Source organism: Octodon degus, unplaced genomic scaffold, assembly GCF_000260255.1.
Source record: "Octodon degus isolate 3935 unplaced genomic scaffold, OctDeg1.0 scaffold00311, whole genome shotgun sequence".
NCBI lineage: Eukaryota > Metazoa > Chordata > Mammalia > Rodentia > Octodontidae > Octodon > Octodon degus.
In genome coordinates, this window is record NW_004524887.1 from 1153824 (window position 1) to 1169209 (window position 15386).

Sequence of the window (15386 nt, forward strand, 5' to 3'; positions counted from 1 at the left end):
AAGTTTTGCACTAATATTATTTCAAACAAGGGCCAAAGGAAATCACAGGATTTGCTGTAACTTTCATTTACTCTTTCTGGCTCTTTTCTAAAACTCCCTCAAATAATGGGAGACAGACACATACATTTCCTAAATTTTAAGCTTCCACTGAAGTCAATCATGTAGAATAGTAAAAGAGTCAACTATACAAAATCTAAACACACAGAAAATAGTGCATTTCCTCTAAAAACCAGCACTTTGGGTAGAATCCATGGGTTATAATTTAGTTTTATATTTTCAGTATAAACAAAGGTGCTATAGAAAAAAAAGCAAGTATATTTCTACCTATATTCTGGGAAGAGTCTATTTTTATATTCTGTGCTTTGCTTGAAGAAAAGCACATTCTGAAAATAGCAACATATAATTAGCCAAATAATGGCATTTTTAAAAAAGGAATGAAATATTTTATTTCTAGAATTTTAAAAATCTTCCTTAAACACTGTACTATAAATAAAATAATAAGTATATAATTAAATTATTATGCTTCAGAATTCTTTGGTTAGTTACTAATCACAATATGAATTTTTCTTCTTTGGGGTTATATTCAGAGACTATTTCATACACTGTTTTAGAATTCTAATACTACATTCACATGTACATATGATTTGTTTCACTGTTCCCTTTCCAAATGTATGACAAAAGAATGTAATAATATAGACACCCTCAACAAATACAAATATGCACTAGACACTCTTCTCCATTTAAAAATACAATGATATATTTAAAATGTGATCTTCTCCATTCACCTTATACAGTAAACTTCGTTAACAATGATGGATGTAAACTGTTAGCTAAGGACCTTGGGTACTCTAAGAACTAAATATAGGTGTTTTGTTTCTCCCATCATACCTACATCTTAAATTCCTTCAGCTCCTATCTGTCAGGAAAAGGCTGCCAGGTGAGCAGGCTGTCACTCTTGCCTAGGTTAATATACTCTCCAGTGGCTTTTGTTACAGCTCATGTCATACCATTAAAACTATGTGTCTTGAAAATGGCATAACATATGTAGCTGAATCGTGTCAACTCTAGATAATCAGACTCTGTGCGTCTTCACAGACAGATGCAGACTAGAGAAGCAATACCAATATGCAAATCATAGTGGTCCCCTTTCAGCACCACTGTTCCTACCTCTAATGGCCCTCGCAGAAAGTCTGTCTGTTCAGCTCCCACCTCCAGTGCTACATCAACAGAAGCGAAGGGACGGCTGGCCATCTGCTGTCTTTCTCGAAGCAGTTGCTGGAGGGGGTTAAAAATGATTAGCGTTAAATTAGGCTTAAAAGCACATTACATTCCACGGTATCTGGTTTCATTTTGGAATAGAACTGAAAATTTAGGAATCATTTCATACACATATAAATATCTGGAGAACTAAGGATAATAATTACCTCCTCCCCACAGTCTATGTTCTTTCCACAGAGGCATTAAATGTATAGTGTATGCAAATAACTTTCCCACTGACCTCCAACCCTTAGACCTAAAAAAATGCAACTAAAATCACTCTGTAAACCTCTGGTGAGAGATGCTACTTAAATAAAAAAATTCTTTATAATGATGGCTATGCAATCTTTGCCAATCAAAGTAACCCATGCTTTTGTTTCGCCTAAAATGAAAAATAAATGAAAATGATTCAGAAATGATAATGAAAAAGTATCAAAATACATTGAGATTAAAGGAACAGTATATGTCAAGACTAAACTTTGTGTATGATCAGTATTTCCTATGCATAGCTGGAAGCAGTAGGAATTATGTATCTTTATTCAAACTCTATGTTCTTTTTTAAAAATGATAAATGACTAATGAGTTGAAGAAATTCTGTTCCCCAGATTTCTACAGCACTCCTAGCTATTTGTACTTTCTCCTTATGCCTAATCTGGCATTTACCCAATCTAAACCAATAAAAGAACAAGTCCCAACCAACTACTAAGTTAATTTATGTCTGCCTCTCTTTGTAATTATAACATTCATTAAGATATAAGAAAAAACTGATGAGCTGCCCTAGATATTACAAATCTTGTCCCTCTCATTCAATACAGCTAATAAAATTATTATTAAATATTAAAAAATCATGAGCAATCCAATTAAATACTCTTTCAAATGAGAAGAATATCATATTGTTGAAGAAGGCTTGAATATAATGAATGGCCTCATTATTTATAGAGATTTTGAAGGTTCACTAGCATGAACTTAACATTAACTATTGGTTTTGAATGTAAGTGGATGAAGCACTGTGATGCATGCTTCATATAATTGCTTTGTCTATGAAGAAGGAACACAAGTCAACACATAATGGTGCTTCATTATTTATTATTTTTTATTTTTTCATGAATACAAAATATACATCAAAAATTATAGTACTCTGAAAAAAGAGATGGAAGAGAATTTCAGAAAATGAAAAGACATTCCTTGTTCCTGGGAAGAAAAATGAACATTGTGAAAATGGCCATACTCCCAAAATTATTATACAGATTCAATGCAATCCCAATTAAAATACCAGTAGTGTACGTCACATATCTAGAAAAGACATTCCTAAAAGTCATCTAGAACCAGAAGAGACCTAGAATAGCAAAACCAATCCTGGGCTACAAATGATAGACAGGAAGTATCACAATCCTCAATTGGAAATGGTACTATAAAGCTGCTGTAATAAAATCAGCATGGTACTGGCAAAAACAAAAAAATAAATTTAAAAAACCCAGACCTGAGGATCAATGGAACTCATTAGACCATTTACACACAACTACACAGTAAGCCATTTTACCTTTGAAAAGGGGTCAAATATGTTCAATAGAAGAAAGAGAACCTCTTTCATAAATGGTGTTGGAAATATTGGCTTTCCACATACCAAAGGCTTAAAACAGACTGATGCCTATCACCATGCACAAAACTATAGTCAAAATGCGTCACAGATTTAAATACAAAACTGAAACACTAAATCTTCTGGAAGAAAAAGTAGGTAGAAATCTTAAGGACATAGAGGTAGGTAAAGAGTTCATGAACAAAAACCAAACTGCATGGGAAATACTTCAAATAATCAACAATGGAGAACTCATCTTTTTGAAAAGTTTATGCACATCAAAAGAAATCACCAACAGAGTAAAAAGAAAACCTATAAATTGGGGGAAAATGTAGTAGACTGTCCTTCAGACAAAGAACTCCCATCTAGAAAATATAAATATTTAAAAATACTTGGGCCTCCAAAATTTATTACTTAATGTTTTTAACACTCATGACACAGTAGTGGTAGTGTTCATGGGGTAAAGATCTAGACCATAATTTAAAGCCTTTCTCTATCATTATTGAAAACAAACATCCATACATGGTGGAATAGAAGTAATGCAACTGTTAATTAATGATAGTTCAATCCATAAATTAAGTTTTTCTAGAATTAGTGAATTCATATTAAAAATATACAAAGTCAAAAGTAACTGTGGTCTACATTATAAATTATTCACTTTAATATAAATTCAAAATTCTATTATTGAAATACAATATATTAAATTATCAAATAGAAACTGCATTGTGCTACTCTCAATAGGTCTGAGCAGAAGGATAGAAGACACACACTCTTTGATTTTTGCATAAAACCAAACATACCAACATGCGATCTTCCCCAATTTCCAATCCTGAAATACCCAAAAATATGCAATCTTCCATTCCCATGAAATACACACGTAGCTTTGAGAAAAATGTAATTCTAGCTTCTCCTCAAACACAGTTCTTAGATATTTTTCCTTGACAGTGCCAGCCCTGCCCCCAGGGCATGCTGAGAGGGCAACTGAGACTGGGTGTGAGGGCACATGCCTGTAATCCCAGCTCTTGTGAGGCTGTAAACAGGTGGATAACTATGAGTCCTATATAGTAGTGAGACCCTGAATATCTCAAATCTTAATGCACATTGGTAAATATCCCAAATTTACTATTTTGGCAAAGATTTGGTTCCCTGGAATATAATGTATTTTGCGACCTGCAACACTTAAAGTAAATCCAGTGACAGATACTTTTCTTCAAACTGTTTTTAAAATGCATAAGTATATAGTTAAAGGTTCCAGCTTTTCTATTGAGTTTTGAGCTTTTTATCACATATTAAGAACTAAATGCTTTCTCTATTATTGTCTGCAGAGAAGAGAAACATTGTTGCAATCCAATACTACAGTTTTTAAGATGTGGCATGTAACAAAAAGAGTTAGAGAATAAGATAGGTTATGTGTAAAGGGTGCAGATAGTGTACTAGACAAATAAATTTTTCTGAGGCTTACTCTCGCTGGCATAACTAAGTTTCTGACTTGGGGAAGTTGTGAAAAATTCTTACTATGAATCTTAGGAAGCATGAAGCACTTTCCCTGAAATATTTTTCTCTGGTGTGATGGCTTCAAAATAAGAAATCATTCCTATTAATTTCCTCTATATCCATCAACTGCCTTTCCTCTCACCAACTCATGCCTGGATATATTACCTGCAAAATTTTTCTAGAAGAGACAATACCAACAATATGTTTACAATTCAAATTGTGTCACAATTTATAATGGACATACATAATTAGGAGGCTCTTACTGACATGCAGCATAGGAAGGATATTATCTGTTTGAATTTAACCAAATAACTTGGAACACTAAGTCTCAATATTCTTATCTGTAAAACACAAGTTTTCTTATCTGAAAAGTGGAGATAGTGAAAGTATGCTTCCTCACCGCCCTTCACCCCTGCACACTGACAAACTGTCTTAAATCTCAGCTTTCCTATTTACTAGGTTTTGGCCCACAATAAAATTACTCAAGCCTTTTCCATGCTCATTTTTTTTTCTCTGCATAAAGCAAGGGGGAAGAGTTATTGTATGGTAACTATGCTTCTACTGTCAATTTGTAGTTTCAGTCCAATATGTTATGAAAGCTTGCTTTGCAGGATTTGCATTTCTTTGCCTATGTTACAGTCTTTACTATTGGTATAAGCAAGATGTCTTGAGTTTAAAAAGTTAATTAATTATCATAATATGTAAACCTATGAAGATAGACTGCAGCTGAGTGAGTGGTGAATTGGGAGATAGTAGCTAGTGGGTAGAGTGTTTTGTTTGGGAATAACAAAAATAATCTACATTTGATTATGGTCATGGTTCTATAACAATTGTGAATTGTGTATTATGCAAATTTTAGCTCAATAAAACTGTTATTAAATAAAATGTGAATAGCAATGATATTTTCAGGTTGTATGGTTCAGAATAAAGAAATAGCATACGTGGACCATGTAGCACAGGTGCTGACACGCAGTGAGCATCTAGTGACCGTTCATTAGCTCACTACTCTGTTGAATTTTCAAACACAAATTTTTGTCTTTGAAGATGGCACACTGATTTCCACAAGTTCATTTTCTCACCACTGGTGACACATTATTCTTTACTAGTCTCCATTTTACCAAATGTTACAAATTTACTAGACAGTTGGAAAATGCCACTATTGTGGTAGAAAAAACTTATATTTAAAATGTTCTCTGGCATTTGTGACTGAGAATGATTAAAACCTCAACCTGAAAATGAGAAGAAAATATTTAGCACTTTCCTAAGAAATTCTGAAAGTTAATATATTTCCTGCGATAATGTTCTTCATATAATATAAAGTTTAACATTTTCACATGCCATAAGAAGACACTAACAGATGTACCTATTTTATATCTAATCTGCTACTGTTCTGTTCAGCACAACAATAAAACCAAGAGAACACATTGATCATAATGCAATATATTATATTCATTCTGCCATAAGCATTGTTGTAATTTTAAAAATTAGAGTTCTTAGTATCATATTTGTTGTCTGAGATAACTGACTAATCAAAGTTATTTATATATCTTATAAAATATATCACAGAAATAAAAGTAATATGAAGGTCAATACATAAGTTTGATAATTACAGTCATATTCACTTAAATTTTCCAGTTATTGATTCTATCTATTTCATATACATTCCATATATATATATACATACATATATATATATATAGTTCTTCCATTTAATATTTCTAATTCAAATATTGAATCATTTTATAAGTTTCTATTAGCTACCTTTCCATTTACAGTGTGCAATACAACTCTAAATTTTAGGGTAACAAGCTCTAAAAAAAACCACAGAAGAAAACAGTAGCTAACTTTGCCCTCAAGTTGTCCTTATAGTTTCCATATCATTCTTTTATGTTTAGGTTCTATCTATGTCCTTCTCCATCACCTCCAATTCTTATTGGATCCTATGTTTGAAATGATTGTATCATCCATGAAGTATGTATTAATTAATATGGCACTATTTCTTTATGTCACCATGCTTTTCTGAATACCTCTACAGAGAAAAATCCATTTTAATTGTTTTTATTCTCCATAGCCCCTAGTTGATATTCATTTGATGAAGCAACAATGAATGATGCATGAATAAATTAAAGCCTTAAAATTTTCTTCAAATGAATATAAGTAAAGACATGCTACCCTAAAATTTATTTTCATTATGATTCAACTTTAAAAACTATGATACATCCCTTGATATTATGGAACTTATATCTTATCCTCATAATAGGTAATTAATTTTGAAAGTAGGTCAATTTTGTGAAGCTATATTTCAAATCAACAATATGTCATACTGTACCTCATCCATTTCATTGTAATTCTGCAGAAGTTATGGAAAATGCTCCTATAAAATCATTAAAATGCATTAACATTTCTTACAGAAATTATTTTTCTAAGATTTTGAAAACACATAAAAGAAGTAATACAAATGCTATATCATTGATTTTGATTCTCCATACTTAAATAATGTGTATGAATTAGATATTAAACAAGTGATGTAATACAGTATTCCTCTTACAAACACAAATATTTTTAACAGAGTAGTACAAGTAAACAAATGACTTTGTTTTCTTGATGATAGGATGAAGGAATAAAGAGAAGTTTAGATATCCTTTAGTATCACTCAATGAGGAAAACATGTTTTATCATTTCATATAATATATCCAGGGAATAATGTTCGAACTCTTGTTCAAGAAACTTTATTTCTCATCTTTCAGTCTAAAGTTGATTGTCCCAAATATGATGTTAGTGCTTATGGAAGTAGTTTAGCAAACCATCTTTTTTTCCTAGGTTTCTACAATCTTTGAACTATTCTAGGTAATATTTTTAGCCTTAAAATAGAGTCGTTCACCTTAAAACGAAAAATTTCACCAACCATGGCAGCCCTTGCTCATATCAGCCCTTGGGAGGCTGACAGGAGCATCACCAGGAGACAAGGAAGAATGGGATGCATTTGTTTGTCTCAAGAAAAACAAAAACTTTCTAGTAGCTTCCTTACAAGGGTTCATTAAATTTACTAAAAATAATCACATTTTAAATTTGCCACCTGGTATTTTTGTAAAATTTATTCTAACTTGAGAAACAAACTTTGGTAGATACCCAGAATGGCCCAATTTATTCACAAGATTTCACTGAAGTCTAAAAAATTCTGCAATTTTTCTTCAGTTCTTGAAAACTAAATCTGTTCTCAGTTGTCAAATGACCACAGAAGATCTTGAATTATTATTCAGGGATACAAGGTTGTCATTTAAGTATCACTACACCAAAACTCAAATTTGTCCTGTATTATCACAAAGCTTGTCACCAGATAGATAAAGAACATGGGAAGAATTGAAAATGTTTCCACATACATGTACATACACTTACTCACACTTATTAGTAGACTACATGGTTTATCAGCCTATGTGTGGAAGTATAGATACGACTCCATATATTAATTAGACATGTTACAAGTAAAAGTAAATACATTATAACTCAAAGTTAAAACTCATGTACTAAAGGCCAAAATAAAGATTAAATACTGTCAGAATTTGAAGATCTTTGCTTTCATTTGGATAACAATGATCATATAATTGTCACAACCAAGACACAGTCTTCGGAGATTTTTAGATCTAGAAGAGACCTTATAGATCCTTTAGTTGCCAGCCATAGATTTCTAAATGCTAAATATAAAAATGTTAGTCTGTGAGTTCAAAACCAATATATCATACCTTTCTTTAAAAAATTAAATATTGAACTAAATGTTTTTACTACAATGTTCATGGTTTCAATCATTAAATCTCTGTTTTCTTTGAAAGATAATTGGCCTTCATCTAGAACTAAAATATAAGCCTACAACTTTTTAAAATTCTTTTGCCAAACACATTAGTCAACATATTGACACATATAAATAAAACATAAGGGAACAAATTCTCAAAGCTAGGCAGACTACTTTAGAAAGGCAGAATGAGTTCACACAAACTGTATTATACATGTGATACCTCTTATGCTCTATATTGAATGACCTTGCCTCTGCAAGCTATCAGCATGATATATTTATTTTAGATTATAATTTCCACTTAAAATAGTCTCATGGAATTCTGGAAATTGGCAACAGTAACAAAGTGGGGTGGCACAAACTATATGGTTAGGTCTTATCTCCACATAGTAAGGTCTTTAAACACTTCCCACTGACACAAATGCAAGAAAATATCTCACTCTTATGAACGTATATGTTTCAAATATAGACTGACTTTACTTAGGTTAATTTAGGAAATATCAAGGAAAGTAAACTGTGACTGTTCTTCCTTCTCTTTACATATTCATGATGGCACATTCTTACTTAAAATATCATGGGAAGCAAAATCATTCTGTCGTGGACAAATCTTTCCAATAGAAATTGAAGCAGCCAAGAAAATACAGAGTTAATAACTCTCCACTGAGATATCAATCACTGTATGTCTTCATGCACAAAAAGTTTAAAAGGGAGAAATATATGAAAATTTGACTTATCACAATTCAAAAGTTACACTTTGAAAAAGTATCCTATAAAGTTGTTTGCCAAGTGAGTTAAGTTTCAAGTTTTTGAATAAAACTTGGTTAAATCATTTTGTTCAAAGAGATCATGCTAGTTTGTAGTGTGGAGAAAAGAAAGAAAAATAAACCAATATTCTTATCATGTTATCACATCAACTCCAGAAAGTACAAATATTTACAGATATATTTTAATATTTTAAAGTAATTCAGAAAAACAATTAGAAGTATCATTCCTCTTTACTCTAAGTGAAACTACAATATATCTGTATAGCCAATTCTTTACTAGCATCAAACTTGTGACTAATGACTTTATTTACAAAGAATTCTAACTTATTAACACTTTTTCAAAACAAAACAATTTTATCTACATAAGATTGAAAAAGTTACTACTCCATGTAAAGCTTCTACTCTATAGATGATATACCCATGTATTCTTATTTTTACCTTATACTTCATAACATACATTAGTCTACCATTTGCAAAGAAGCACTATATATCATGTGACAGAATACATTTGGAATAATAAAACAATTTTCAGAAAATATCACTAACTTGACACAAAATCATATTACAGATTGGAAGCAGATCACAAAGTTCTTAGCATTTCAAAGATTGATCTTGAAGAATTTAGGTTAAAATTCTGAGCAGAATTATTTTTTCTCTCTTTTTAAAAAAATGTCTATACTTAGAATAATGGTGAGCTCATTCATCTCTAAACTTACTTGATGAAAAAATTTGAAATTCCAACAGTTTATTAATTGAACACATTTTAAGTGAGCTCTTAAAATACAGTATCTAGCAAGTGATGTCTGAGGTAAGGCTTCTGACTGATCTAGTAACATTTTTATGTTATAAACACCATAGACCATTCTGGGGCATCTGCTGGGAGAGTTGGTATGGACACTTCAGACACTATAACTTGATATTATAGAATGTACTTATATAGCCTGGAGTTGAAGGCAACCAAGTCCTCACAATTATCACAATTCAAAAGTTACACTTTGAAAAAGTATCCTATAAAGTTGTTTGCCAAGTGAGTTAAGTTTCAAGTTTTTGAATAGAACTTGGTTAAATCATTTTGTTCAAAAAGATCCAAAACCTATCTCAGTGAGCAAAAACTATGTAAAAATATTGCAGAACATTTTGAAGGTTACTTCAAGCAATTTTAAAATTGAAATGTGGGCTCTTCATCCTTTCCTGGTTGATACAGAAGTCATCACTGACATAGATTTGGCCAAAGATGATCTCATTTTCGGACAAAGGAAAGCACACAGGATGGAGTCATCAGGAAGAGCCTTAAAGATCCTGTTATTTATTACCTCATACAAGCTCATGACCAACAGGAAAATGCAAGAGGCCTCTCCAACACAGTATTTTTGTCTTTCTCTTGCATGTTTTGACATTAAATCAAAAAGTCAATGAGTAAAATGCTTATCACCATCTTATTTATTTATTTTTGGTACTGGGGATCAAATTCATGACCTTGCACTTACCAGGTAGGCATTTATGCTACTGAGTTATCTCCTCAGACCCATCAACACCATTTAAAAATATTACTCTTACACTTAAAAACAACATTTAAATTAAAAAAATATTTATTTATTTGGTATAGGATCTTGTATGCAGCTTAGACTCAGTGACTTCCTGTCTCAGCCTCTCAATGCCGGGATTATAGGATATCACATGTAATTAGTGGTGAATGTAATTTGTATTTTTTTCACACTGACTTGTAAATAATTACTAATAATATGGGAAAAGGTGAAATGGAAATTAGGATAGTGGGCGAAAGAGGCACTGGAGAGGGGAAATGCCTTGGGAAGATATGAAGGAAAATGTGTTAATAAATGACATTGGCCCTAATACCCTGTGTAGTTGGTGAAAGTAGGTACACATCCCTGGTTCAGTAGTTTAACAAAAAAAAAGTTCATTTCTTACTTTCTTTTTTTTCATTCTTTTTTTCATAATTTTATTGAGAAACAAATAGCAATGAGACAGTTTTAAATCAAATTCATAGGACAGTTTCAATAATTAACACATGGCATACATGCTTCCTAGTGGTTAATTGCTGTATAAGATGTGGACATGATATTCTATTTACAAACACCATTAGAACAAATCCCTCTATTCATTAAGAGATTGTAACTATATATCTATTCTAATCACTCTGAATACACAGATATAAAATGGACATTCATCTGTATCCCCTTTTTTGTTTAGTTCCATTATTTGAATATTATAGTTGTGTAAACTCAGCAAAATATTCTAAGAGTCCAGTAACCCATAATAGTATTGGGTCTTCTGCTTGACTGGCAATGTTAGAAACTGTTGACCTGAGTCCCCTACAGCTCAACATAACAGCATGGCTTTACTTCTTATATTTCATTTTTCCACTTTTCTGCTGGATGGTTAAGACCAAGTTAAAGCAGGACCTATGCAACAAGAGTTGTAGCTTCTGGGTCTGATAAGGTCAGTGAAATCCCCTCAGGATTTATCCTGTCATTTCTTACTTTCACAAAATCTGTAGGCCTGGGTAACTTCCCATTGGTCATTTAGTCATATGGACTCCTTCAATTTTGTGTCATTGCATCTCAACCAAAACCTTCCCATAGTACCATCGCAAAAAAGAGAACAGCAAATCATACATTAACTTTTCAGTGTCCCGATCCAGGAAATACACACATCCCTCTCCAGAAAGCCAGACAGCCCAACCTATTACACTGAAAACATAGGAAAGCAAGTGGGATACTAAGTGAGGGGAACAAAGGAAAACTAGAAAGGCAAGTTTCAGGCAGAATGATTAACAAATTCGAGGTTTCTCAGTCAAACATAAGCTTAAAGTTTGTATGGAACAGAAAAATGCTCAAACCCTAATAAGCCAAATAGTGAGAAGTGGAGTGTTTCAAATTAAAATTTTCCTTATCAAGATTAAGAGAAGTATTTTAAAACTTCTGTAAATCATTAACTGCATAGGATCTGAGGAAATCATATTCACTATTTTAAAATATATTTTCTCTTTATATTACTCAGAATGACCATTTCTACAGTGCTGGGAGTAGCTTAAAACAAAAGGCACAAAAAATAGGTTTTATCATCCTCAAATAAAGTAATTTAATACATAACCAAGAAAACAGCAACAGCATTTAATCTCAAGTACAATGAACCTAGCTCTCTCAATAAGTACCAAAAGGTCAATTTTTATGTAACCTTTTTTAATACAAAAGGCCAGGTGGTTGTAATTTATCTGAGCAAATCAAAATGAGCAAAAGGATGAGTACTGAAAAGGTCATTTAAAAGCTAGATCCCCAGAATGGATGTTTAATACATATAACTTTTCAAAGAGCAAAAATTGGAAGCTGGATAATTTCAAATTTTGAAACCTGCACGTGAAAAACAATATCATGTCTAGAATACCCTCAGAGTTCTATTGGGAGATATATTACTTCTTCAATCTAGAGGTCCAAGTTGTAAGAAAAATGTTCTGCTGTTAAGAAGAGGAAGAAGCAAGTGAGTGCTATACCTTTGACATCCAGGAGATGCACAATATGATCAAGTCAACCTTCACTACTAGTAATATAAAAGCAGTTGATTTCAATAGAAATGACCCATGGAATCCCAGCTATTGACCAGTAATTTTGACGGAGGATCTTGTTACAATAAATCTTGTAACAATTGGGTCAATTCCCAAGTAGTCCTCCTCCCCCTCTTAGAATTAATTTTAGAAACAAAGATTGTTTTCCCCCGTTGATTCTGGGAATCAATACAAAGCTTGAGATTCAATTTTGAACCACAGCTTACTAGCTTCTAGGTTAAGAAACTCTAGATGCAACATAATCCAGTTAGCTTTTTTATTAAGTGTATAAGGAGCTTGTGTTGAACATTTTAGTAGTTCGTGACTGTAATTTTGAAATTCTTCAAGAGGTATTTATATCTCCTTAAATACATAAATGACTAAAATGCTGGCAGCTTCCTCTTAATCAATATTCTCAAAATATTTTTAGTAAAATGCAATTATTTTGCTATTAGCTAATGGGGGTACTTTCAGTTCAATATTAAGAATCTTTAAAAATAGTTATTTTGTAAAATGTTTCTTTGTTAAGTATGATATCTACTATGTACAACTTCTGAAAGTCTCTACTAAAATATGCCTATGATGTACATTAATTGGGGTGCAACAACATTATTAAATTTTGTTTTCATTATTTTGCAAGATATAAATATTTTTGTATGATATAAACATCCAAAATTGTTTGAAAATTTTAAAAGTGAAAGTTGATATACAATGGATTATTCATGAGCATTATAAATTGATTCTTTTATAAATATAGAACAGTGTGCTAAACTACAAAATCAGAATATAAGAAATTAATGGTCATAAGAAACTCATTGGAATAACTCATTTCTAGAGTTGGAAGGAATTCTAGGAGTTATTCTCATCCAGTGTTCACAATAAAGCCAGATCAAAAGTGCTATGATTTTTCTTTCAAATGGTTATCTACCACTCACAAATACATCTAGCAACAGAACTAATTTTTAGCAAGTCAGCACAAACTATTAGTTCATTACAGTGAACAAAAATTTATATCTTTGGTCTCTGTCTGAACCATTAAAGTTATGTAAGTACTTCTAATCTCACTTTCTACTATTCCTTTTTATATATGTTAAATATTTGAAAATTTCTCACACCTTCAAATTTCTTTTGGTACCAGGGATCTACCTCAGGCCCTTGCACACCAGCCCAAAATTAATCTTATGTTCTCTCTCTGTCTCTTTGTTTCTGTCTCTCTGTCTCTGTCTCTGTCTTTCTGTCTCTCTCTCTGTTTGTCTCTGTCTGCCTCTCTCTCTGTGTCTCTGTCTCTCTGTCTTTCTCTTTTTCTCTTTCCTCTCTTTTTGTCTCTTGTCTCTTTGTCTCACTCTCTTTCTTTCTGTGTCTTTCTTTATCTCTATGTGTCTCTGTCTCTCCTGTTTCTTTCTCTGTCTCTCTGTCTGTCTCTCTCTGTCTCTGTCTCTCTGTCTCTTTCTCTGTCTCTGTCTGTCTCTCTCTGTCTCTGTCTCTCTGTCTCTGTCTGTCTGTCTGTCTGTCTGTCTGTCTCTCTCTCTCTCTCTCTGTGTGTCTCTGTCTCTCTCTCTCTCTCTCTCTCTCTCTCTCTCTCTCTCTCTCTCTCTCCTTCCCTGTCTCTCTATCTGTCTTTCTCTCTCTCCCAGAGATTGCACTCAAGCCGATGTGCTTGCCAGGCAGGCACTTGTGCCATTGAGCTATCTCCAGAGCTCTCCTTCAGATATCTTAGCATTGCCATTTACTATTTATGCAGCAAACACTTAGGGAATGTTCTGGAACATATACATTCTGGGCAGAAGACATGCACTGACATTTAAGAAACACAAAGCATATAGCCTTGCACTTTAGGTGCTTACTCATCATCCTATGTGAAGGGCAGAAGTGTTTCCCATGTAACATATTTTTCAGTGGTTAAGTTTTTATTATACATGCTGCTGAAGCAAGCAGGGTGTTTAACTTGATAATGTCCTTCATAAAATGTGAAATGAGTATATTATTATTGATATGATTAGATCAGTATAGATTATGGTATAACTATTTCTCTTAATTAACTTGCATCTTTTCATTTTTGAAATAGTTTATTTTTAAAATTGTTCTATGATGTTTGACCAAATCAACAACTCAAGGTTTGTGTGATACTAACTTTGATCAATAAAAGTCTTTCCCAACTAAATATTTTTGTAAATGAATTTTTAATCTACATTCAGAACCATACATTATTACTTAATAATTTTTCAATTTTATTGTTGACAATGTTGTTAACCTGGTTTTCCTTTGAGAGTAGAGTTCTCTTTAAGCCCTTGAACTTTCAATTTCTTTATGACTTCTCCTCATACTGTCATTCGGTTACCCCCATTCCAGTGCCATGATCCGGTCAATACCTTTTCCTAGCAGGGAACAATCAAGAGCATGAGCTTTCATACTTGCTCTCAAGCCACTACAAATGACTGCCATTCCACGGTTCCTACCATGTAATGACATCAGTAGAATACACAATGTATTTGGATTTTAAAACTCTGAGTTTATTTTCATGTAGTGTGTTTACTGTAGAGGACAAGAGGTTTATAGTACCTAACAAGTTTCCTAGCTAGGTGACTAGGTACACAGTCTTTATTTTCAAACCCTATGAAGTCATGCTTTGTCTATTGCAAAATGTATTCAAAACTCATTGTCTTTAGATTTACTCAGATGTAAACTTTTAGGATCCTACATTCCCGAAGTCTAATTTTTGTGTTTTGTTTAGAGGTATGATGAGGCCTGGGTTACAAAGAGGAGGTAAACGAGAAAATCACGCATCCTTCCCTTTTAGTCCCTCAGCAGCTGATAGTTCAGCAGCTCTCTTGGCTCATTCCACGTCACAACCGAGAACACTCTGCAGAACTTTGCAGTCTCTCCTGTGTCTTTACCGATTCACCTTCCAAATAGTAGGTACTCTTCCTGACTTTGTTGATCTATGAT

General features: G+C 32.7%; 1 protein-coding gene across 1 annotated transcript in view; it reads right to left on the reverse strand.

Moving 5' to 3' along the window:
- LOC101574641 (attractin-like protein 1) overlaps positions 1–15386 on the reverse strand; it is a 699390-nt gene that overhangs the window by 278438 nt on the left and 405566 nt on the right. The window contains exon 9 of the mRNA XM_004647547.2: positions 1168–1275. Within this exon, the coding sequence (XP_004647604.2) occupies positions 1168–1275 (108 nt within the window). The remainder of the gene's footprint in view (positions 1–1167; positions 1276–15386) is intronic.